The sequence below is a fragment of the Neolamprologus brichardi genome, chromosome 4, assembly GCF_056152115.1.
Source record: "Neolamprologus brichardi isolate AB-2024 chromosome 4, ASM5615211v1, whole genome shotgun sequence".
In the NCBI taxonomy this organism is placed as follows: Eukaryota; Metazoa; Chordata; class Actinopteri; order Cichliformes; family Cichlidae; genus Neolamprologus; species Neolamprologus brichardi.
In genome coordinates, this window is record NC_142107.1 from 7,302,880 (window position 1) to 7,326,343 (window position 23,464).

General features: G+C 40.1%; 2 protein-coding genes across 4 annotated transcripts; one reads left to right on the forward strand and one right to left on the reverse strand.

Annotated features, from left to right (window-relative positions):
* Positions 1 to 1,827: 1,827 nt before the first annotated feature.
* natd1 (protein NATD1) lies at positions 1,828 to 5,881 on the reverse strand. Of its 2 annotated transcripts, XM_087839719.1 has the most exons (4): positions 5,536 to 5,881; positions 4,419 to 4,537; positions 4,044 to 4,092; positions 1,828 to 3,525 (listed from the first exon to the last, which is right to left on the reverse strand). In XM_087839719.1, exons 1-4 carry the CDS (start codon positions 5,633 to 5,635, stop codon positions 3,425 to 3,427), a joined length of 369 nt encoding a protein of 122 aa, XP_087695845.1. In that variant the 5' UTR covers positions 5,636 to 5,881; the 3' UTR covers positions 1,828 to 3,424. The 2 variants fall into 2 exon arrangements, with proteins under 2 accessions (XP_087695845.1, XP_006809201.1); XM_006809138.3 differs by lacking the exon at positions 4,044 to 4,092 and having other exon boundaries at positions 5,536 to 5,875.
* Positions 5,882 to 7,644: 1,763 nt separating this feature from the next.
* On the forward strand, positions 7,645 to 21,502 carry LOC102790826 (uncharacterized). 2 transcript variants are annotated; one of them, XM_087839720.1, is made up of 18 exons: positions 7,645 to 7,664; positions 8,166 to 8,226; positions 9,628 to 9,964; positions 10,166 to 10,268; positions 10,400 to 10,535; positions 11,392 to 11,501; positions 11,658 to 11,917; positions 12,027 to 12,029; positions 12,076 to 12,296; positions 12,519 to 12,629; positions 13,830 to 16,751; positions 17,671 to 17,818; positions 18,159 to 18,264; positions 18,969 to 19,125; positions 19,387 to 19,473; positions 19,741 to 19,882; positions 20,044 to 20,126; positions 21,108 to 21,502. In XM_087839720.1, exons 1-18 carry the CDS (start codon positions 7,645 to 7,647, stop codon positions 21,162 to 21,164), a joined length of 5,064 nt encoding a protein of 1,687 aa, XP_087695846.1. In that variant the 3' UTR covers positions 21,165 to 21,502. The 2 variants fall into 2 exon arrangements, with proteins under 2 accessions (XP_087695846.1, XP_087695847.1); XM_087839721.1 differs by lacking the exon at positions 12,027 to 12,029 and having other exon boundaries at positions 12,094 to 12,296.
* The last annotated feature ends 1,962 nt before the right edge of the window (positions 21,503 to 23,464 follow it).

Consider the following 23,464-nt stretch of genomic DNA (forward strand, 5'->3'; position numbering starts at 1 on the left):
GATGCTGAGAATGCATTTAATGATTTGAAAGACTGTTTGTGTCAGAAACCTGTTTTGCAGTGTCCAGATTTTAACCTTCCCTTCACAGTACAAACAGATGCCTCTGAGGTGGGTCTGGGAGCTGTTTTACTGCAAGGAGAGGAAGGGCAGCAGTTGCCTGTTCAGTACATCAGTCGAAAACGTTTTCCAAGGGAAGTGAGGTATTCGACCATTGAAAAGGAGGCATTGGCAATTAAATGGGCTCTAGACACCTTACGATATTATCTTGTTGGGAAAGAGTTTGTTCTTGAGACTGATCATCGTGCTTTGCAATGGATTCATAATATGAAAGACACTAATGCCAGGATAACAAGATGGTATTTATCTCTCCAGCCTTTTCGTTTCCAGGTCCAGTATAGACCCGGACATAAGAATGTCATTGCTGATTTCCTGTCCCGTGACTCAGAGGAGTAACGGTCTTAAGGGGGGGGGGAGTGTGACAAAGTGGGTGAGAAAACCATTTGTCCATATTCTTAGTTAACATTCTTGTTTTGAGGTAACCATATTTCACATTTAATCTGCAATAGGCAAACATCTACTATCCCGGGTTTGTTTATGTTTTGCACTTTTACAGATTATATAATATAACATCTTGGTTTAAATCAATCCCTACAAGTTTGTTAAGTTAACATGTTATTTATTTCAACTGTTAATTTGTATTGTTTAGAACTTACCTTACCTACCTGTCTTCCAGAAACAAAAGGAGGAAATGTAGTTTTACTTCCTGCTTTATAGCTTCTGGGTTCATCTGAGGTCACAGGAAGAGACCAAGTGCAGAAGGGAAGAACTCGTATAATTTAATAAAGTTGATTTTAGAGGGTTTATGAAGAAGTAGATTTATTGTTATAATATGTATTGATTACACCAGAGTTCATGTTGCCAGTAAAGAGGAGTAGTGGAGGTCTGAATATAATCATGTTCATCGTATCTACCTACTGATTGGAATAGTCCAGAGGAGAAATTGTTTGATTAAGTGGACTATTTAAGCAGAAGAACTCAGGTGTTTCAGAAAAGGGTTTCGGGTCGGTGTAGCTGTGTGCAGTTTGACCTTAATTTCCGTTGATTTAAGTTCAGTTATGTTTATTTGAACTGAGTTAATTATAGAGTTGAGTTTCTTATTTGTTTCTTTGTAAATATTGTTTCGGTCACAAAATGGTGAATAAATCACTTGCTACACTGGACAGCATCAGTCTCCTGCACTTCTTTGACCGCATAAGTCGAGTCCTACCACACACTGGATGGCGCCAATACATACATATATACGTACAGATATTTGTCATCAGTAATCTATAACATGAATCCACTCCATCACTAGCTGTGACGTGTGGGACTGATAAAGATATTCAGTGGAGGGTAAAAATTCCACCTTTTCTTTAATTTTAAGTCTTACACTATTACTTTTACACTGTTCATCTACATGTTAGAAGATCAAGTATTTAAAAAAATACAGCAGTCCTCATTCTGTATTTTGAAACTATTCTGCTACCTCGATTTTCTACATTTACTCTAATTGAATAATAAGCGAAAGCCCATACCATTAACCCTCTGGTTTGCCAGTGTAAAAAATAGTTTAGCTTAAGTGAAGGAGTTTGCATGCTGAAACTATTAACAGCACAAGACGAACTGCATTGTAGATAATTATTATCAGTGTATGACCACCGTAGTGATGACTGCACAGTGGTTATAAAAAGTATATTGTACAATGATCACATGTTTTCTCCATAAATAATCACAAATGTTCCTCTGCTCCTGCCAACGTACATAAAGCATTAGTCATCTGATGTGTATTTGATTTATTTATGCATTTATTGACAGCAAGTACAGAAAAAAAAGTCCAAATCACAAAACAGTGTAATACGGATTGGATTTTAATGCCTCTGTGAGAGCCACTCGCTCAAATGAAACATTTGCTTCCTTCCAAGGAAACACGCAAATTTAGACAAAACACATACACAGAATGAAATAATAACTCGAATACCTTGGCCTATCCTTAGGTGTGTTGCACCCAAAGGGAAGTTTAACAAAAGGGAAATTCCTGCAATTAACTCAAGATGAGCTCAGCAGAAAGAATCTGCACTGTCCTGCCAGAGTGTGCCGAGTTACCTGAGGTATCTTTTTCTCCTCAACACTTAAGATTGTCAACAGCAAAACCTCCTGAAGAGTACAAAAAAACAAGGGGTGGATGGGGGGGATATTTTACTTTTTAACAGAGATCTTTATCATTTTGATATCAGCTGGGCAGAGAAGCCTTGTGGGCAAGAGGAAATATGGATCAAATAACAAAACAGCCACAGCCACCCAGTGCAATTCCTCAATGACAGGACAATGGGCCGTCTGACACCACATAAATGTGAATGCCCTGAAAAGAACAGTGCTGTTTTTGTTGCTGGTTCGAACAGAGACATCTATACATACACACACTGATGTGTCACACCACACCAGGACCCCGTTTATCAGCAGTGTCTGTAACATTTAATGTACGATGGAAACAGCAAGAGTTATCTTGAGGCTCAGTCAGATATCGTCACTGTTTTCTACACCTTTGATCGCTCTGTGAATTGGTATATGACTGTTTGTTATGTGGAGGAGGAATGAAAGTAGATGGAGTGATGTTTAAAACAAGGCTCTCTGAGGAGGAATATTGGTAAAATTCAGATTCGGCTTTCCCACTTTGTCACTTACAAAACAAATTTATATTTGTGTTGTTTTTTTAAGCCCAAAAAGGCTTTTTTTAAGCCTTTTTGCATACACAACCTTCTACACTAGCATATCAGTTCTAAGAAACAGAATTTCTAAAAACTTGAGAAGAAGGGGTTAAATTGAATTATTTGCAAAGAATAAGAAAAAAAATGAAAAAGAGAGGTTGCAATTTACATAAAACAAAAAAGACACGAGTATTTGAGCATCAGTGGAGTCATCAAGGACAAAAACATCAGGGGTGGTCACCTCGTAGTGCTGCTCATGACCAGTGAGTCCAGTTGAGGACAGAAATCTGCAACACACTGTAACATTTGACTCAAATCTGCTCTGTCAGTGTTGGGTCCTGGAAGTTTCTGTCTGAGGTAACAGGCTTCACCTTTGGTTGCTTTGTTTGTACAAGTCGTGATAGGCTGATTCCCCTCCTGCCTGTGGCGAGTGTGTATCCTCATGTTTATGCAGAGAGCTGTCTTATCAGTCGATCAAAGCGGTCAACTCACAGGCGTCTATGGTCCGAGATTCAGCTATTTCTCTGGATTCAGTCACTGTTGTGTTTAACCATGCCTAGAAGATCCTTTGTCGCGTGTTCTCCTGTAACTCCAAAGCATGCCGCCACGCAGTATTTCTCTCCTTGGAGTCCATTTTGCCACCTTCCTTCGCTGCCATGCAGGATCATTGATAAATATGTTCAAAGTATTGAGGCTGAGGATTCTCTTTCACGAATTTCTGAATGTACCAGCAGGTCAGGTGAGCTTTCAGGTCCTCTTCCACCACAAAATCCATGGCTGCCTGCAATGACATGGTGCATAACAGCTCACATCAAAATAATCTGGCCTTTCCTAGGACAATAATTTAAGTGGAAACATATTCGATTCTCACTGTACCAGCTTCATATACCGGCCACTTTGTATGGTACACTTTTTTAGCTGCTCATAAATGCAAATATCTAATCAGCTAATCACATGGCAGAACCTCAAAAAGGAATGTAAACATGATCAAGGAAACCTCCTGAAATTCAAACCGTGCATGAGAATAGAGGAGAAAGGTTGATTTAAGAGACTTGGAATGTTCCTGGTGTCATATTAGCTGATGTGAGATTTTCAAAAACAAGCTGATCTACAGGGATTTTCCAACACAGCCATCTTATGGGTTTACAGAGAATGGCAATAATCTAAGAGAAACTGGCTTGTGAGGAGAATGCACAGACTGTTTTAAGCTGATTAGAAGACAATAGTTACAACTTAGATAACCAGTAATTAAAACTCAAGTATGAAGAAGACCGTCTCAGAATTAAGACCATGTCAAACCTTGAAGGAGAAGCGCTACAGCAGCAGAAGACCCCACTACGTGCCACTCCTATCAGATAAGAACAGGAAACTGATGCTACTATTTGCACAGGCTCACAAAATTGGACAACAGAAGATTAGTAAAACATTGATGGTCTGATGAGAGTCTTAAGCTCTGATGTGACATTCAGAAGGTAGGGTCAGAATTTAGTGTAAACAATATGAAAGGACGGCTCCACCCTGCTTTACGTCAACAATTCAGCCTGATGGTGGTTTAATGGTGTGGAGGATATTTTCTCTGCACACTTTTGGCACCTTAATACCAACTGAGCATTGCCAGAGCCTACCTAAGCATTGTTTCGTGAACAAACGCAAAATCTGGGTTTAAAAAATTACTTTGGCAAGGTGTTTGGCGATTCCTCTCCCTCTGTAAGCATCTGGAACTTCGGTGTGCTGCAGGTCCACCGTCTTTTTCCCAACATACTCGTACAGAAGAACCGCACGATCATGGGATCCTAAGAGCAAACACAAATATTATCTCTGGCAGAGGTTGGTCTTCACCTCAACTATTGCTAGGATTTACTAATTATGGGAAAAATATGACCCCCCCCCCCAAAAAAAACAAACAAACAAACAAACAAACCAAAAAACAAACAAAGAACAGAAACCACAGAAGCCTGCCACCCTGCTTGTGCACACTACAAGTTTCATCCCACAATTACTTCAACGTTTCAGCATTTTAAAGCTGACTCTAAGCGCCCCAGTTACATTATTAAGGTGTGGTAGCAGATTTAATTTGCATGTAGCGCTGCAACATGGCTGCTGAGAAAGACGAGGCACGAGAGGCCAGGTGCAGGCATGCCCTTGTGGAGGAAGGGTCGTGTTGCTGGGTGAAGAAAAGATAAAGATCTCCATTCAGCACAACAATGGCATCCACCATTTTCCTCTTAACAGCTGACCCACAACTGACCAGGACAAACACGACTACTGACACACTTAAAACAGTAATATTAGTGTGTCGTAAAGGATTAATATCTACTAAAACGAAGAAGACTGTGTAAAACTTTAAAATATGTTTAAAGCACTTGAACTGAACGCTTGAAAGGAAGTAGCACAGCACATTTGGAGGCCTGGCAGATAAAATGGTTACTCTGGAAAACTGAAATGGTGTTTGAATCTTAATATAACCGTCGGGGAAGGTATTTTGCTACAAATGAGTTTTACTTGGAAGATTAATACTGGAATTTGTGTATTTGGGATTGTGTGCTTTTCAAATTTGTGTGCTTGGTTTGAGGTCTGGAGGCCAAATACTTTGGTCTCACCTAAAAGAAAGAAAAGTAAAGCACCAGTAATGGTGGTAAAGTCAGAAGACAGGCTCCGTCTATATGTGAGCAGCCATCTGTGTCTGAAATGGCAGCTGTAGGTATCAATAAAGGAGCGACGACGACGTTAGCAAGAGCGAAAGCTAACACTAGCATCAGCTGGCACGCTAATGTTTACATGTTGAACTCACCATTCAGCCTTATGACAAACTGCCGACGTTTCTTATCGTGTTCCACCAGGATTGGAGAGTTGTTTGCATCAAAGGCATTAGTCTGTGCCGCCTGTGCCATAGTAGCGCCGTTAAAAAGTCACAACAATGACTGCTACGCTACCCTACGGGATTGCTAACCAGAAATGGCTACAAAAGCAAAACACTTCATCCAACGAAATCAGCTGTGAGGTCACGTGACGCGCGGCCAATCGCAGGCGTCGTCTTTAGAGAGGCGAAAACAGAGCGGCTTTGTAAGATAACTCCCCTCGAGATCATAAACTCTAAACGCCTGCTGAGAAACGATAAAACCAACCGTCTGACTCCGAACGCAAACGTTTCACATGCTGCATTCACGTGACGTGGGATCATAAACAATTATGTCCGTTAAAGACCTTTTCTGCTCATTTTGTATTTTTTTACAATCCCTGTGAATTATTATATCTTTGCTACTTTTTTTCTTTATTATTATTTTAAAATAAAGTTTAAGAGAATTGAAATGTAAGTTTTGTTGTTTAATTCTGGTAGGAATAGGTATAGTATAAAGTCTCTAAATACAATTGCTATAAAATATATTGATTTGTTCATCCGTCAATTTAAACTGATAAATGATCGGCCCTGTCCCTAACATCTTCATCTGTCACACCAGCCCTCTGCATGTCCTCATTCATGGATGAGGTCTCTGAGGTATTTTCTTTTCCTCCTGCCTGTCAGCCCCATTTGCACTATCCCTCCTCTGCACATGTCCAAAACAGCTCAGCCTTGCCTCTCTAACTTTGTGTCCAAACCACTCGGCCTGAGCCGTCTCTCTCATATACTCATTTCTAATCCTGTTCATCTTGTCCCTCCGAGTCAGTGCCAACATCTCTAAACCACACATCATAGCTACACTAATACCTTAAATCACCCCTGACACTTGTCTTCACCCACTCCGCCTTGGCCTGCACTCTCTTCTTCACCTTTCTTATGCACTGTCTATTGCTTTGGATGCCTGGTCACAGGTATTTAAGCTCATCCACCTTTACCACCTCTGCTCCCTCCAGCTTCACTATTACACCTGTCTACCTATCAGTCACACACGCATTCTGTCTTGCTTCTACTGACTTTCATTTCTCTTCTCTCCAGTGCAGAGAAAATAGGTTTGTAAAAGTGTGTTGGAATTGCATATTCAATATCATATATATATATATATTATACTGTTGTGGTTGTAGCTCCTAAACTTGATTGGAACAGCCTTTCTCAGGTCAGCTGCATCTGTGATTTGTGTTAAACAGCTGCTGAAATTCTAAAGTGTGCATGTAAGAGCTTGTGTTTCACAATCTGTTTGTACACTCATCCTAAATGTGTGATTTTATGCAAACTGTGAAGCGCGAGCTGTTTTTAAAAAAGTCCCGTACAAATAAAGATATTATTATTATAATTGTATCACAGTTACACCTTTCCCCCTGTACGACTAATTTATGGCACTTTAGCTTTCATTTCATGGTGTGATATTTTAAAATATGTTTATTAACAGATATAGAATTTGTCTTTAAGAGGGAAATGGCACATTTGCACACAAGAAGGGATTTTTATCCAGACACGTGTTTGTGTCTGAGAAATTGCTCTTGATAGCTCAGGTCAGGTCACAGCTCAGGGATTCGCAGTGGCAGGCGCGTCTTCAGCACATCAAGCGTACAGTCAGCGGACAATAACCTAGGACACAAACTGAGTTTGTGTGTTTTTCTCCACTATACCCTTGTGCCCATGTGAGAGGAATACTTGACAGACATCAGGAGTAGGCTATAAGGACAATGTAAGTCAATACATTAACTTCACTAAAATGACTGTGTAGTAATCCAGTTAAGCTGTTGACCTAATCCTGCAAAACTCTAATGGAGTTTGCCAACTCGCTGTGGGATTACGTGTGCGTGTGATGTGTTTCTCTGGGACTCTGTGGTACAGACCTGTATGTGATTTGCTCTCTCTCTCTCTCTCGTGATCTTGCCAGAGTAAAACAGAGCTCACATCTACCAGACAGATCACAATGTGAGCCAAAAGTTCTTGCGTTTCGTTAGTCTCTGTCAGGGTGTTAACCTTGGATGACTGAAAATGATGTCCAAGAAGCCAAGGTAGGTACCTATTTACTTATTTATTACATTAAAACAAGTCGATATGAAGACAGGTATAAACTAAATGTACCTTATACAACAGTTCTTCTAATTTTTGGCTTTTTTTCTCAGTTAAAGTAAAAACTTTAGCAGATTGTTACATCGTTAGGCTTGTTAACCTCATAGTCTTTCATGAATCAAACCTAGTTTGATGTTTGCTGTTTACTTGGCATGTGAGCCTCATCGTTATGTTTTCATGAATAAAAGTATCTGCGCAGGTTATCATTTTGACCAGCAGCAGTCATCACTGGCTGTGTGCTGTTGGGTTTATTTCACAAGCTCTCTTATAAGTAAAATATAATATCAATGCAGCTGTTGTGAAACTAGTAATATGAAAAAGAAAGGTAGTATCTTTATCTTTGTAACCAAATAAAACAATAACATTAAATAAGTGTTTCGGGAAAGTTCAGGTTGTCTGTTGCCAGGATTTATGTGAAGCTGCCTTAATCTTATCTATCGCAGGTGGCAGGAGACCCCGATGAACACTAAGACCAACAATCCCACACAGAAGAAAGGGGGAAAGGTAAGTGCAGGTTTAAAACTCTCAGTAAGATCATTTAGTGTAGCTTTTATAGATGTAATTACGGGGATTATTATATGTTAAAATATGTTTACAGATTATAATAAAGTTATTTTCAAACATCTAAATATTGTAATTTAGGTTTGACAGGACACTGGTCTCATCCTTTTTAAACCCTTCCTAACATACCTTAGATCAGGGGTAGCAAGCCTTAGGCCTGGAGGCTAGAAGTATCCCGGCAAATACTCGAATCCAGTCCACTGGATGTTTTTGGAAAATGTAAAGGAGCACATAAATTAATGACATTGCAGAAAAGGTCCTGTTTTTTCACTATCTACAATAGAATTTTTTAAAAATGTGTTCACAGTAAAATAAATAAATCTAATAAGAAATTTTCTGTGAATTACCAAAATGTTTTGTTTTAAAATTACAGGGTTGTCTTGACAACAAGCTAGCAGAATGTTTTCTGTAATTTTAACATTTATTTCTTACAATTTAAGCCCAAAGAGTCGTGCTAACAGATGTATTTCATTAACTACAGCAACATTTCTTTATCATGTAAAAAAACGAGCCGTTCTGTTGCAAGTGCACCTCTTTTTTGTTCTATTTAGATAACTCGGGGATTAAATGTGCAGTTTAACTACTTTACACTGATGGAAAGGGGTGTTTCACTGGGAGGTGTGGGCTGTATGTGGGCCACAATGTAAAATGAGTTTGACATTAAACCGCACTGCCAAGCTTTTAGTGAAAAAATGTGCTGTGTTATGCTCACAAACAAAACAAAACAAGTATTTCCTTTTATGATTTGTATTGATCATCCGCGGCAGATACGCATTACAGTTGAAACAGCACCCCTTTCTTTAGTCTCAGACTGTGTAACCACGGACAGTTCCCTCAGACTGAGTGCATGTTTTTTGTTTTTTGTGAGATTTTCACGCATTTGATTTTGATTTACGTAGCCATTAATGGCTAAAGATCAACATGGTGCAGTTAAAACCTGCACATATCGCCAAGTCAGGACTTAGTCGAGCATCTTCTAATTGATTTCTCTCCACAGCCGCAGATTCATTACCTCTGCAGTTAGTGAGGGTGCATCTACTGAGACTGGAATAGATTTGCTGGCTCTCCGAGTGTGCACAAGCGCTCAAGTGTGATTAAGTTTACAGCTTGTGTGTGTGTGTGTGTGTTCATGGTTGCAGTGTCGTCAGATGGTTCTTAAGCAAATTAAGAGCTCCGATCAGGATTAAATGGTGCTCTTCATTGTGTGTGTCAAAGACGGGAAGCTAGGATGGGAGGGTGAACATGAGATATAAGTGAAAAACATGCAGAACTTCATCATTTTGTGATTGAGTTCTCCTCACACAACCACCGAGGCTTCGTTTTCTCTCTCTATCACTTACGTAGGACCTCACATCACTACCAGCACCTGGAGGGAAGCAGGCCGGCAGCAGTGTGTCTAAAGCCGGTGTCAGCAGCGGACGGAGCAGCAGCCTGGGCAGAGGCAGCAACTTGACTGCAGCTGTTAGTAAAGTTGGCGGGAGTTTGAAAAGAGGCAGCCTCAGCCACCCGGGCTCTGCTGGCCACCCGATTGCCAGACAAGCATCCCACACAGCCAGAGCAGGTCCCCGCCTCTGCAGCAGCCGAAGCTTTTCATCCCTCCACACCACCTCCCTCTCTGCTGTTCCCTTCATGAGAAGCAGCCGCTCTCTCAACAGGCTCGACCAGAAATCTGCCGGAGAAGGTAACTCCACGCATGTTTCATCTTTGTGTCTAGTTTTCTAGTTTTAAAATAAATATTCAGACTATCCATTAAGGCTAACTTCCTAAATAATTCTCTTAATCTAAAGATGAAGAAGTTGCTGATTTAGAAAGAAAATAATGATAAATACACTGAAAAGGACTCACAGATTGTTTTTTATCTTCACTGCTGCCTTTATGTCAGAGTCAGACGGTGCATTAGGGAAGTCACAAGCTAAGAAAGGACAAGCCTCTGGGAAGAAGACTCTGAACTCTAGTCGGTTGTCTTCCTCTTTGGAGAAAATCAGGTTTGGTTAAATTTGTTTAAAACGCTTCTTCTCTGAAATGCTGCTGTTTTTCTAATGAAAAATAAATGTTACATATGGTCTGCAGTCAGTATGTTCCTGTTTTGTCCATCTGCTTTTATGTTTTTAATCAGAGGTAGCAAAGAGCCATGCCATGGAAATAATGCTGACAGAATGAAAACAAGCAGCTCCCCGCATCTAGCAGAGCCTTCCTCCTCTTTGGTTTCCACCAGTGCACAACACCATCACTGCATCAAAGCAAAGAAACTGGTACTGTTAATTTTAAGATCTTATTTATGTATATATGACAGTTTTCTGTTTAAATCTTAACACACTCATGCTGCAGCTGATGAACTACAGACCATTCTGTAAATATCTTATGATAGTGGGTTGAAAATCACTCCACATAAAGGCAAACCCAAGAATTTAAATATCCATATTTATATATTTAGACAGTAGGAATGGTCCTGCCTGGAGTTATTCAGGTTATTAAATCTGTGCCACAGGCATCTGTCATTGGCTTTGTACTATTCACTATTTTTGAGAAAGGACAACACCTTTATTACACTACAACTCCTATTACTGCCCTTAAATGTGGGCGATCGTGGCTCAAGAGTTTGCAGTTCGTCTTGTAATCGGAAGGTTGCTGGGACCTTGCTCCGACAGTCTCGGTCGTTGTGTCCTTGGACCATTTACCACTTAAATGAGCAGTTACTGCATAAAACAAAACTGACAATAAAGGGCAGGCATTAGTGCATGGGCTGGGTAGAAAGAATCCAGCTTGTTATTTGCTTCCTTCTTGATTTTTTTAAATACATTTGTAATACTTTTATGTTTCAGATCATTAAACAAATTTTAATATTAGTCAAAGATAAGTCGAGGAAATATGAAATGCAGTTTTTAAGTGATGATCTTTTATTTCGAGGAAAACATGTTTGATATTAAACATTAAAGTGTGACAAACATGCAAAAACCCAAATTTATTACAGCCCTGTAAGTTTTCAAGAAAAATAACAAAGTCATCCAACATTTTAAGTAAAGATACTGGTGACACTGCAGTGGGAAACCGTTTTAAGCCAAAAAATCCTTAAAGGTTTGGTGATAAAAACTGTGTCCACTTTCACAGACCACAGACGGGGTGTACACGCTGTGTGCAATGACTGCTGGGATGAAACGGAACTGGGTCCACGCAGTGTTCAAGAACGTGCGGCCCAGTTTTACACATGACAACACAAGGTAGACTTTTTTAAAAGATAAGTGCTGCATCATTGTAATGCTGCATTATATTAATATATATTCTAGTGGGTATGGGATGATTTTTGGAAGGTTTATGATAGTCTAAATGCTTATAAGCAAGCTCAGTAGATGAATTTACTTAAATTGTACTCACAGCTCTCGTTCAGAGCCGGAGACTCAGCAGCTGCAAGAACATGGAATCAGCAACCAGAGAGAAGTTTCACATCAGCAGCAGGAAAAAGAGGACTCCAAAGTGCAGGTAGAAAGAGTGCAGAGCTCAGTCAATGGAAACGCTCCATTGTCTCTTCTCCCTGGCTCACCTGGTGCTCCAGCTCCTACCGATTCTCCATCCCAGGTGGAGGAGGAGGGCACAGCTGCTCACCAATGCTTGTTTCTTAGTGGAACCACACAAACTGGTGAGCCATTAAACGAACTCAGACTTAGGTAACTTATTCAATGATCTGTTGTGAAATCTAAAATCATATCTAGTTATACTGACACATGCCATAAATATGAATCTAACAGAATATATGTTAACATATTATATATATACTTTAAAAAAACAAACAAACACGTGGTCTTCTGTGCAAAGGGTGGGAAGAATGCCAAAGTCTCAGCTCAGTGGTGCTGCCAAAGGACGTGGTGAATGACAGTTTGAATATACAGACTGCAAGTGAACATCAGACTAAACAGAGTCTCCAGAGGGAAGACCAGCAGGTAAACAGCACCTGTGATTGCACAAAAGTTGAGGAAACTCTGGCATGTGAGCAGCAAACTGGGCAACTTGTCAAAGAGGTGAGATTGTATTTGCATTTCCACCACAAGAACAAGAACATACATGATATATATTCTTATGCATCAAACCAAAAAGCAGAGTCCAACTTATATAGGTACAAAAGTCTGATCTTTGGTCTGCATTTTTAGGAAACATCAATACAGATATCTGTAATCTACTAAAGAAAAATCGAATGAATCAGTCGAATAAATGAATCCAGTTTATTACTCTTTTTTTATCAGCTGGAACAAACTCAGAGGGAACTGTCTCGACTCCAGCAGCTAAACAGGAATCTGCAGGACGAGCTGCAAAGAGAGAAAGAGATCCATTCAAGGGACTGCTTTGGCGCACAGGTATAATGCATGAGACTCCTTAAGTCTTCTATTTAAATCTAGATGATATCAATTTTCTCCCAGAATCCACACGAGAGTCAGCTCACCACAGCTGACTCCATGCACAGGGACAGACTGTTGAATATAACAATAATTCCAAACTGTAACAAGAGCAAGAGTAGAGCTTCACTGTCTGCTTTCAAGGCAACAACCCAGCAAGACTAACCCACTGCTGCTTCCTTATGAAGCTGCCCAAAGAAGCTCATCAGAGCAGGTGCGTGATTGTCACCAGATGTGTGAGCCTGAAGGCGGGAATTGCCTCTGGTCCCAACAATGCGGAATGCGGAAATCCAACACACACACACACACACACGCATGCATGCTCCCACACACACACACAAAGAAAGAGGGAGAATGGAGACAGACATGGGTACATGACCCGGGACACAACTGGGTTACAGGATATTGAAGGGAAGCACAAAAGATGAAACTAAACTCACAGAAACCAGAAGTCCAGAACAAAACTCAAAATCTGACCGTGACATATATCTAGTCCGATGGCAGACTTTCCTTCAGAAAGCATATTGAGCACTTGAAAAAAGGGAAGGTTAGGCTGAGTTTGAAATAGGGCCTGTCTTTATGTATCTGTTAAGAAAACACATGTACAAGCTGCTTTTTTAAATGTGCTTGATTACAGTCAAATAATTTACATGCAGGCAGCGTCTTCTGTAAAATATGTCAATCCAAACGTGCTGAGCTGTGTGCTGTGCTGACTGTTCATGAATAATGCAACAGCTGAAAGTAGCTTTTTACTTGTTGACTTCCTTTCATACTGGTGTGGAGTCTTTGGCAGGTCTCCTGTGAAAAAAAGTTTAAGTTAAGTAAAGATTAAATTAAAATAAATAAACAAATAATAAATAACTAAATAAATAGTGATTTCCCTCTTTGTTGGAACAAAACCAGGGAAGTTTAGCAGTTAACCATCAGCCATGAACACTGATAAATGCCATGATAGTATCAATTAGCAAGGGCATTGTTGGCTAATAGTGATATTCAGTTCATATTCCGGTGCATCCTTAAATGTTGAGCAAATTTCCAAGTTAAAATGCTTTAAAGCAGCAGATTCCATCCATGAAATGTTAACTTTTCTTTTAAGCCATCAGGAAGTATAATATAATATAATGTAAAGTTTTCTCCTAATCAAAACTTTTTGTCTTGTAGAATAACACCAACTCGTCTTCACAGCAATCTTTGGCTCTACAGCGACTGCAGAAGATAAATCAGGACCTTCGCTTTGAGCTGGAAGCACAAAAGAGAAGTCAGGAGGAAGCCAGAGAGGCAGAACTACGGCGAAGAGTAGATCTCTTAGCCCAGCAAGCTCAGCTGCTGGTTACGGGTGACGCCACGGCACTCGCACAAGCCCATATCGAGCAAGATCGCCAGAGGTTTGAGGAGCGGCAGGTGGAGTGGGAGCGCTGTGTGGCCTTGCTGAAGTCCCAGCTGAACATCAGCGAGGAGCAGAGGAAGGAGTCCGAGTCTCGCTTGACACAGCTTCAGCAGGAATTAGATAGCTACCAAAACCTTCAGCTGGAGGCTGAGAAGCTGCGGAAAAATCTTGATGAGGTGTCAGCAAAGCTTCATAACTATGAAGAGACTCAGGCTCAAAAAGATGCTCGGCTACAGAAGCACCTCACGCTTCTTCAAGCAAGTCAGGAGAGGGAGCGACGGAGCTTGATGGCAAGCCTGGCACAGGCTGAGCAGCATTCACAAGACCTCCAGGAGAAACTGGACAGGTCTGAGCAGCAGGTGGAGAGTCTCACTAAGACCCAGACATGGACGAGAGAAATCGAGGTGGCACAACGGCAGCTTCAGGAAGAGCTGGCACGTACAATATCTGCCATACAGCGACTCCAGGACGAAAGAGAGCAACTTGATCGTCGCTGCCTTGAGCTGCAGGATCAGTTAGCAGAGGCAGACAAGGAGGTGGGCAAGCTGCAGGAGCGCTTGAAAACAGAAGAAACACACTACTACAACCTGGAGCACACATATGAGAGAGTCTGTGAGGAACTGCAGGTGGCACTGGGAAAACTGCAGCAAAGGGAGTCTGATACACAGGACATAAGAGAAGGATATGAGAGACAACTCGATAGGAAGGAGCAAGAGCTGAGTGAAGTTTTGCTAAAGATGGAAGTCTTGGGTAACAGCTTGGAGGAGACGGAAGTGAAACTGAATGAGGTGCTGAGAGCATGCACCTGTGCCTCTTCTCAGCTGCAGGATAACTCAGCAGAGACTATTCAGCATAACAAGAGGCAACAGCAAGCAACACAGCATATCACTGTGGAAAAGGATATAGACAGTTACCAGTTGTCTAACAGGTCCAATATTGCAGATGTCAGCCTGATGAATTCTAAAGAACCTGCAGAAAATGGCACACAATCACTGGATGAATCATATCAGTACCTCATCACTGCAGGAGATGACCCAGAGCGCTTTATGTCTGTAATCCAGCTGCTTGAAACCAAGCTTTATGTAACGGAGGAGAAGTTAAGAGACATCACACAAAGGCTGGAGGAACACCAGAGTCACATCAGCTGCCGGGACCCCCAGCTTTGCTCCCAGCTGACCCAGAGTCGAGCGACTACCCAGCACCTCAGTCTACTTCTTCACAATCAGGCCAAGAAGAGCCAGTGCTTTGCCCAAGAGACAGAGAATCGCTGCAGGATGCTAGTCGGCAGGTTTCAGGTGGCTCAGAACATCATACAGGCCTGCAGAGAGAGACTTCAAGCTAGTCCCCTCGATATTCCAGACTTGGAGAAACAGCTGGCTACTGTCGCTGCCTGTCTTCAGCAAGGAGAGAAAGATGCAGTGAAACACCAGCATGAATCATATAATGTCAGCAAAGGAGAGGGCAAGATCCTCAATGAAGAGAAATCAGCCGGGGCTAAGAGTAACATGAGTAAACCGACTAATACTTGGTCCTCTTTGGATGAGGGGGGAAGTGTTGAGAGGTGCTTAATGATGGAAATATTCGTAGTAGAAAAAATCGTGTCTGTCCTTCAGAGCCAACATGGTCAGATAATCTCAATATCAAGAAACGATGAGGGGGATGTGGCACAAAGGTACAAAAACATAATCACTCGAAGAATAGCGTTAAAAGCACAAGAAAGGATGCGATCTGAGAGGACAGGGTGTGACAACAATGAACTTTTAGAAAGTTTAATCTGTACAGTTTGTGCTGAAGAGGAGCTAATTTATGCTGCCTTAAAAATTCATCAACAATACGAGGGTGTGACTCCAGTAAACAGCAAAGACGCTGAGGATCGAATGACGGGTCTGGCAGATATCAGCCCCTCGGAGTTGGCTTCTTATGAGGAGAGACTGCAGGAAGATGCCAGGTTCTTGGAAGAACCAGAAGAAGAGGACCAATCAGATGACAAAAAAATGGAGGGAAAGAAAAAGCCAGACTGGTTAGAGAGACTAATATCCCGGCTGCAGAGAAGGGCTACATTTTTACACCAGCTCTGCCTGGTGAACTCTGGTGACAGCAGACCTGTCGGTGGTGATGGCATGGAGCATAGAGGGAAGGAAGCTGCTGCCTTTGACTTAAAATGTATGCTGGACCAGGCAAAGTTAATTTATTTGTCAGAGCGGATGTACATGGATTTAAAGCAGGAGTTTCAAATTGACGTGAACAAACTGGAAGAGCAGCGCAACGATGTAATAGAGGAGCAGGAGGCCTTAAATGACACAATAAGCCAGCTTCAAGAAGACAACGGCACGCTGAGAAAAGAACTGGAGCTGGCTGAAAAGAAGATAATATCAGTAGAGACCGGGAACCAGAAACTCCTAGAAGACATACAGAAGATTGAGGATTATCATGCAGAACGAGTGGAAAAACTGGAAGGCGAGTTTCAGGAGAAGATAAAGGAACTGCAGCAGATCCACGAAGAGGAGATGAAGCACTTACATGGCTACTACACCAAGGCCTGTGTTTCCAGAGAGAAACAGAGCAAATCCCGCACAGAGGCACCTCTTTTCATCCCAAATACATCTTGTCTACCAGAGCAGAGTGTGATGGAGCGGGAAACAGAGGAGGACTTTGGGATCCAAATGAATTACAAGAAAGATCTGGAAAACATTCAGGTAACCAAGACTTTGCATCACGTGAGATAATTTGTCTTAAAGTATGTATTTTTAAAAATCATTTTACAAATTTATTTTTCTCTATCAAGTTCAAATTCTACTTTCATCACTTTATTCATTACTTTACTTACTAGAAGCCTTAAATCAATTAGGGTTACATCAGGATTAGCAAGGCTACAATGTAACTATGGAACAAACACTATTCCTAAAAGTAAAAATACAATCACTCAATCAGCCACAACTGTAAAACCACCTGCTTGATATTGTGCAGGTTTCCCTCCTCCTGGGAAATCAGCACTGACTTCTGCCTTCCCCTAGCCAGAGCCTCAATTCATGCTTACCTATTAGAAATGCTGTTACTGATACTGATTTTACCTGTTGCTGGTTTCAGTATTATGGCTGCTGGTGTAGATTTCACTACTATTTACATATATAATAATCAGCCACTTTGTTAGTACCCCAGGCTGGTACAGAGTTGGGCATGCTTTTGCCTTCAGACCTGCCTTATATCATGGCACAGATTCACAGTGATGTAAATTTAGTCCCTATTGATGTGATAGCATCACACATTTCCTGCAGATTTGTCGGCTTTACATCCATGACACGAATCTCCTGCTTCACCAAATCCCAAAGGTGCTCTGCTGGATTGAGATGTGGCGATTGTGGAGGCCATTTGAGTACAGTTAACTCATTGTTATGTTTAAGAAAGCCGTTTTGAGTGTATATAGACTATACCAAGCACAAAAGTTATTTTTGGCTGCTCTCATATTCACAAAGGTCGTCGCAGCAGCTACCTCCCCCTCCTCACACACCACCCGATAGATTTGGGTATCCTCCTAAAATTGAACCTAAATGTGAAAACCGTGACACCACAGAGCCACTCATATCGCACAACAACTACCTTTAAATATCATTATAGGCTTCCTGTGAACAGGAGTTGACTGCTGTGGAGGAAATGCACAGGCATCTGATAGAAGACTTGCAGCAGCAGCATCAGAAGGAGGTGGCTGAACTTCTGAAGGAGAAAGAGCAGCTCCTGCAGGAGGAGACAGCCGCGACAATGGCAGGCAAGCAAGAAAACATGGAACATAAATGCACTGTTGTCAAAACATTTTTATTGCTAAGTTGTGTTTAATACGAGGACATTTGTGGGAAAATCACTGTGCAGTTACTCTTCACAGGGCATTCGTTCAGTAATAAATCACAAATCCAGTAATAAATCGCCAAATCACAACAAAAGTCGCCTTGAGGCGACTTTTGTTGTGATTTGGCGCTATATAAATAAAATTGAATTGAATTGAATTGAATTGAATTAATAATACATTTGATTAATTAGTTATAAGAATGTTATATTACAGTTATGATTTCACCAAGGCAGTACTGAAAGTAAGTTCTGCTTCTCGACAGCTATTGTGGCAATGAGGAGAGCTCACAAGCTGGAGCTAGAGAAAAGCAGACAGTCCCAGCGCATCATGGAAAGTGATGACGTCACGCAGCTCCACGGCGAATACGAGTGAGTGAGCTGAGAGGTGTTGTACTGTATTTGTACTTGTTACCTGTACTTCATATCGTGAGCAGGTAACAGTGTTAATGGTATGAAATGTTTCTAGAACTGCAGGTTAGTTAGTGCTATTTTTTTTCTCTCTGTGTGCAACATCATTTTCATTTAAAAAGATTGTAAATCTGTGGGATGCATATATACAGATGTGAAAGTTACAAAAATAACAGCCTTTTTCGTTGCTGTTTTAACTTTTCATTTATTCATGAGGCAGACTGACTAAAATGCATGTATGATATATACAAACACACATATAAGGCTTTTTGTTGAATGACTCATCTCTCAGTTTCCCTTTGGGGCTTCCTGTGCAGATCCATTAATGTTGTTTGCATGAATATTTGGTGGTATAATCTGTCAAAAGACATACTTTTGTCTTATTTTGAGTTTGATAAGGCTTTAATAGGCTGCACCAGAATAAAGTCTGAACTGGGATGGCAGTTTTAATTAAAAATGACATTAATGAGAGTGATCATCATTGGAAATCTATTAAACACAGATGGCAAATGACAAATACACATTCTTTTATAATAGCTGTTTTAAAACACAATCTTTACTTGCAATAAGATTCATGAATTAATAAACCAGCGCAGATCATGGAGGAAGAGACAACTGCTTGCTTTCCCGTTCGTCATCATCTGTGCTTTGCTTTGTCATCAAAGGAAGGAGATCCAGTTATTGCAGAAGGAGCTGGAGATGCTGTCGGTTCAGCACACCGAGAAATGCCTGGAAAACTCTCAGCTCAGAGAGGAACTGCAAGATGAGAGAAAATCAATGATGCAGTGCCAAAAAGAAAACCAGGAACTCAAAAAGAAACAGGTAGACAGACTTTTCACTGAGCTTATATCAGCATCTCAGGAGAGACGCACAGAGAGGGAGTGCTCCCTGCTGTCCATACAACGGAGTCCAGAAAATACAGCTCCTGTATGTTTAATTATTCCAAACAGGCATCAGCAACAGCAATAGTCCAGTTCCTTATCTGCTCATCTCATTTATATTTAATATAGTTAGTTATATAGTTAAGTAAGACGGAAATTATAGACTGTGTGTGTGTGTTGATACGATTAATCTATGTTACAGGTGATTCTGAGGGCGAGGGAGGCAGAAATTCAGTTTCTCAGACAGGAATCTCATTCTCTCAGAGAAGAGTTGAAGATTGCTCAGATGGTAGTAATTTTAATTTTTTATTATTATTTTTTTACTTTGTTAGACTAGACTTTTGTTATATGTCAACTTTTATGTCATGCTTTATATTTACTTATTTACTGGAATTAGTGGATAAATATAACAGCAAAACCCCCCACAAAACCCCCCCAAAAAAACAAGTAATCCACATCAACCACGTTTAATTTACAATTTAACTTAATATCCTGTATGTAGTAATATATATAACCTAATCCGAAGTGTGTGTGTGTGTGTGTGTGTGTCACACAGGACAAAATATATGCTGAGAATAGGCTCAAGACCCCCTATACAAACAGCCAAGGTGAACCCCATCAACATGTCAATAGGCTTGGTGAAGATTTTAAGTTCTCCACCTGGTCTCCAAGAAGAGTCACTGCAGGGCCGAGCCACGGTGAGACACGTTTCACAATGGGAACACCATAAAATTAAATAATCTAAAGTGTGTGACATTCATACAAAGTGTGCTGCCTCAGTGTGAAGCCTGATGTCATTTATCAGCACATGGGTAATAAAGTTAAACTCTGTTTTGTCTTTCCTCTTTCCCCCCCTCAGATGACTCTGAGGGAAAGACAAACACTGCTACTTTTCCAAAGAAATCATCCCTCGTGCGACAAATAAGAGCAGGTAGATCGAAGGTAAGAGCTGATGCGTCTTCAGTTTGACCAGAAAGCAAAAGTATCCATTTTTAAAATCTTTAAAAAGTAGATTCTACTGTTGCAATCTTGTCTACAAACACTTTAAAAAAGCGCACTTACAGATTCCTCTTATTAATTCCATAGAAATGAAGAAGGTAAGTAGCAGTCAGAAGCTGCTAATCAAATGCACTTGATTAATTGATCATCAGCAAGAGTGAGCAACTCCATGTAATCAGAATTTGTCTCAGTTTGCTGGTCTGCAGGATTCAGGTGCGTTATAGCACAATGCCACAATCTTCCCAGGAGCGGACGTCCAGCATGGACTCCTGGCAGCGCAGTGTAGGTTTGCAAAGATGTATCTAAACAAACCACAAGACTTCTGGGACACCAAAATTGAGATGTTTGGCCGTAATGCAGAGCACCAGAAAACCAAACAGAGCATATAATCGTAAACACCTCATACCAACTGCCAGCACGGTGAAGGAGGGATGAGTTTGGCATCTTGCACTCATTGATTCTACCATGAACTATTCTAAGGTGAAATGTAAGGCCGTCTCTCTGGCAACTAATGTTTGGCTCAAACTGGGTCCCATAACTGGACAATGATCCGAGGTACAGCAGGAGATCCAAACCTCAACTTGGTCAAAGAGCCGTGGAGACAAATTAAGAAAAAGCTGTGCATAAAAAATACTCCCCTTCAAAAAACCTCAATGAACTGAGGCAATGTTGTAGAGAAGAGTGGGCTAAAATTGCTCCACAACGACGTGAGAGACTGATAAAGTCATGACACTGATTACTTCAAGTTATTGCCGCTAAAGATGGTTCAAGTAGTTAAATGAAGAGGTGTAGTCAGGGTTTTTTTTATAGGGGTGCACTTTCTTTATCACATGACTACAACTTTTGCCCTCTATCATGACAAAAGACATTTAACAGATAAGATTTATTATTGAAATCATTTTTGTGCATCTCTTCATTCCTCAGAGTTTAAAGGAGGGCCTTTCTGTCCAAGAAAGGATGAAGCTGTTCGAGTCATTCTGATCCAGAGAAGATGACCAGCTGACATCTGCACTTCAGAGCTTTTCAGAAATCTGTCTTATTATAACCTTTTTGTGTGTTGAATGATCAGAACAGGACACTAGAGGGCGCAACAAACACAGGTCATTTTACACATGCATTCAGTGCATTACACAGAGGTTTTGTAACTTATAAACAAACTGTATTTTTATTGAAACACAGCTCACATAAGGGTTTTTGATCACTTGTATTTGACATTATAGGCCACATAACGCAACATTTACCCTTCCAGCAGAGGAAATACATTCCTGAAAGAGAAGAGATGCTACTGTACTTTTATTACCTTCATATTTATTCGAAACAGCTGCTTTATGACTTGAAATAAATGAGCTTTCAAGTAAAACAAGGTTGGTCAAAAATAATGTGGATCTCTGTTTTCTTATTTTTTAAGCAACCATTAACTAAAGTCAGTGTTTCTGTGCTTGTTTTGATTTTTCCTACAAACAAAACAACACTGACTGGATTTCACACAATGTACACAATCTTACACTTTCAGGAAGAAAAAAGGGCTTTAAAATCATAATTACCCTCCAAAAGGAAGAAAAACAGTTTAGAATAGGGTAATATCATTTAACATAATCTCTGGTAATGAAAGGAGGAAAGGGAAGCATGGTTTCCTTGTATGATCTGTTAAACAGTACACCAAAGCACAGTGTTTACACCTTACTATAATTTGTTGCTTATATATTGCTTAGATCTTATGTGTCTCCTTGTCTATCTGACTTACCTCTTGTGACAACGACACATTATCTATTTTTGAGTGTTGCTGTGTTATGACAGCTGAACTAAAACTATTAGTCACTTATAATCAGTGAATTTGTTGATTTTATCAGTGATTTATTAAATTGTTTGATCAATCAGAAAAAAAAATGATGATGATGGCCTTAAACAGACAAATTAAAACAAGTGGAGAGCAATAACAATTTACTTATATTTAACTGATGTAAAGTACAACCCAATTTTTTTTATTTAAAAAGAAATGAAGCCTCAATGAGCCTAAATGAGCCTCAGCTCAGAGAAGACTGCAGTGTTTCTGCATCATGTACAAATATGGCCTCTTCTTTGCATGATTTCAATGACAAAATCAAACCTGGTTTTTTTTTTATAGAGTGCTCTCGAAATCCAAAGCATCTAATATTGATTTTCAGCCTTGTCCTTTATGTACAGAGATTTCTCCAGATTCTCTGAATATTTTCATGATATGTGCTGTACTGATGATGACACATTCAAAGTCACTGTAATCTTACATTGAGACACATTATTCCATATATAATGTTCCATAATTTATAGATGTATGTTTTTTTGCAGTTTAATGAAACTCTGCCTCTCTTAAGACGGTCTTTTTTATACCCAATCACTAATTTAACCTAATGATCCTCAAACTTCCTCATACTGCTGAATTTTTTTTTACCACCACTTAATTTTCCAGCCGATTTTCCCAGTCCTGTCACAACATTTTAGAGACGTGTTATTACCATCGAATTAAAAATTACCCACTTAAACATTTAAACTTCTAATGTTTTTATGAGATTTCATTGCATTATGTTTTTATTTACGTTCTTACACACAGTGTCCAAACCTAAACAGAAACCATTACAGGCGTCTGACCTCAGCATGTAAAATGTGACTCTAGTGATCTTATAATGTTACCTGGAAACTGCCCCTTGAGGACAAATGAAGCAAAAAAATAAAGTTAACTGAACTCATTTTACATTGAGGCCCACATACAGACCACTTTAAACTTAAGTGGACTGGATGAGTGAAATTCCACTTCCTATCAGTGAAAAGACATTTAACTACATATTCAATAAATTATGATGTCCTAATATAAGGCAAGGCAAGGCAAGGCAATTTTATTTGTATAGCACACTTTCAGCACAAGGCAATTCAAGGTGCTTATAATATAAGATAAAGAAGTATAATTTCAACAGCATGTCTCAGTTTTTCCACATGATAAATGTTTGAAACACAGAAAACACTCTGGTAGCTCAATGGCCAGACTCTTCCATATTTATAAAACAAAGTTTTAGTTGATTGATGTTTTTTTTTTTCTAAGCAAAATTTAGTATACAGTGAAAAAAAGGAACTTTTCTGTCATTTAATTGTTTATCTGTTGATTAACTATTTCGATGTAGTGTGAATGACTGAGGGGAAGCTAAGTATCAGGAGGAAAAGCTGTAAAACTTGTAAAAATAAATTTAAAAGTCCAAAAATTTATGCCCTCCTTTATATTTTCAAATTGAAGTCTTTGCTGGGCTACCTCT

What these genes read in the sequence shown, in the direction of transcription:
- LOC102790826 (XM_087839720.1), top strand. Translation starts at nt 7,645, where the DNA reads ATGATGTCCAAGAAGCCAAG. An exon ending in ATGATGTCCAAGAAGCCAAG is followed by an intron (nt 7,665 to 8,165) that starts GTAGGTACCTAT and finishes TATCTATCGCAG; the next exon opens with GTGGCAGGAGACCCCGATGA. An exon ending in TTTACACATGACAACACAAG is followed by an intron (nt 11,502 to 11,657) that starts GTAGACTTTTTT and finishes TTGTACTCACAG; the next exon opens with CTCTCGTTCAGAGCCGGAGA.
- natd1 (XM_087839719.1), bottom strand. Translation starts at nt 5,635, where the DNA reads ATGGCACAGGCGGCACAGACTAATGCCTTTGATGCAAACAACTCTCCA. An exon ending in GTTTGTCATAAGGCTGAATG is followed by an intron (nt 4,538 to 5,535) that starts GTGAGTTCAACA and finishes GTTTGCTCTTAG; the next exon opens with GATCCCATGATCGTGCGGTT. An exon ending in TGTAGCGCTTCTCCTTCAAG is followed by an intron (nt 3,526 to 4,043) that starts GTTTGACATGGT and finishes ATGTCATTGCAG; the next exon opens with GCAGCCATGGATTTTGTGGT.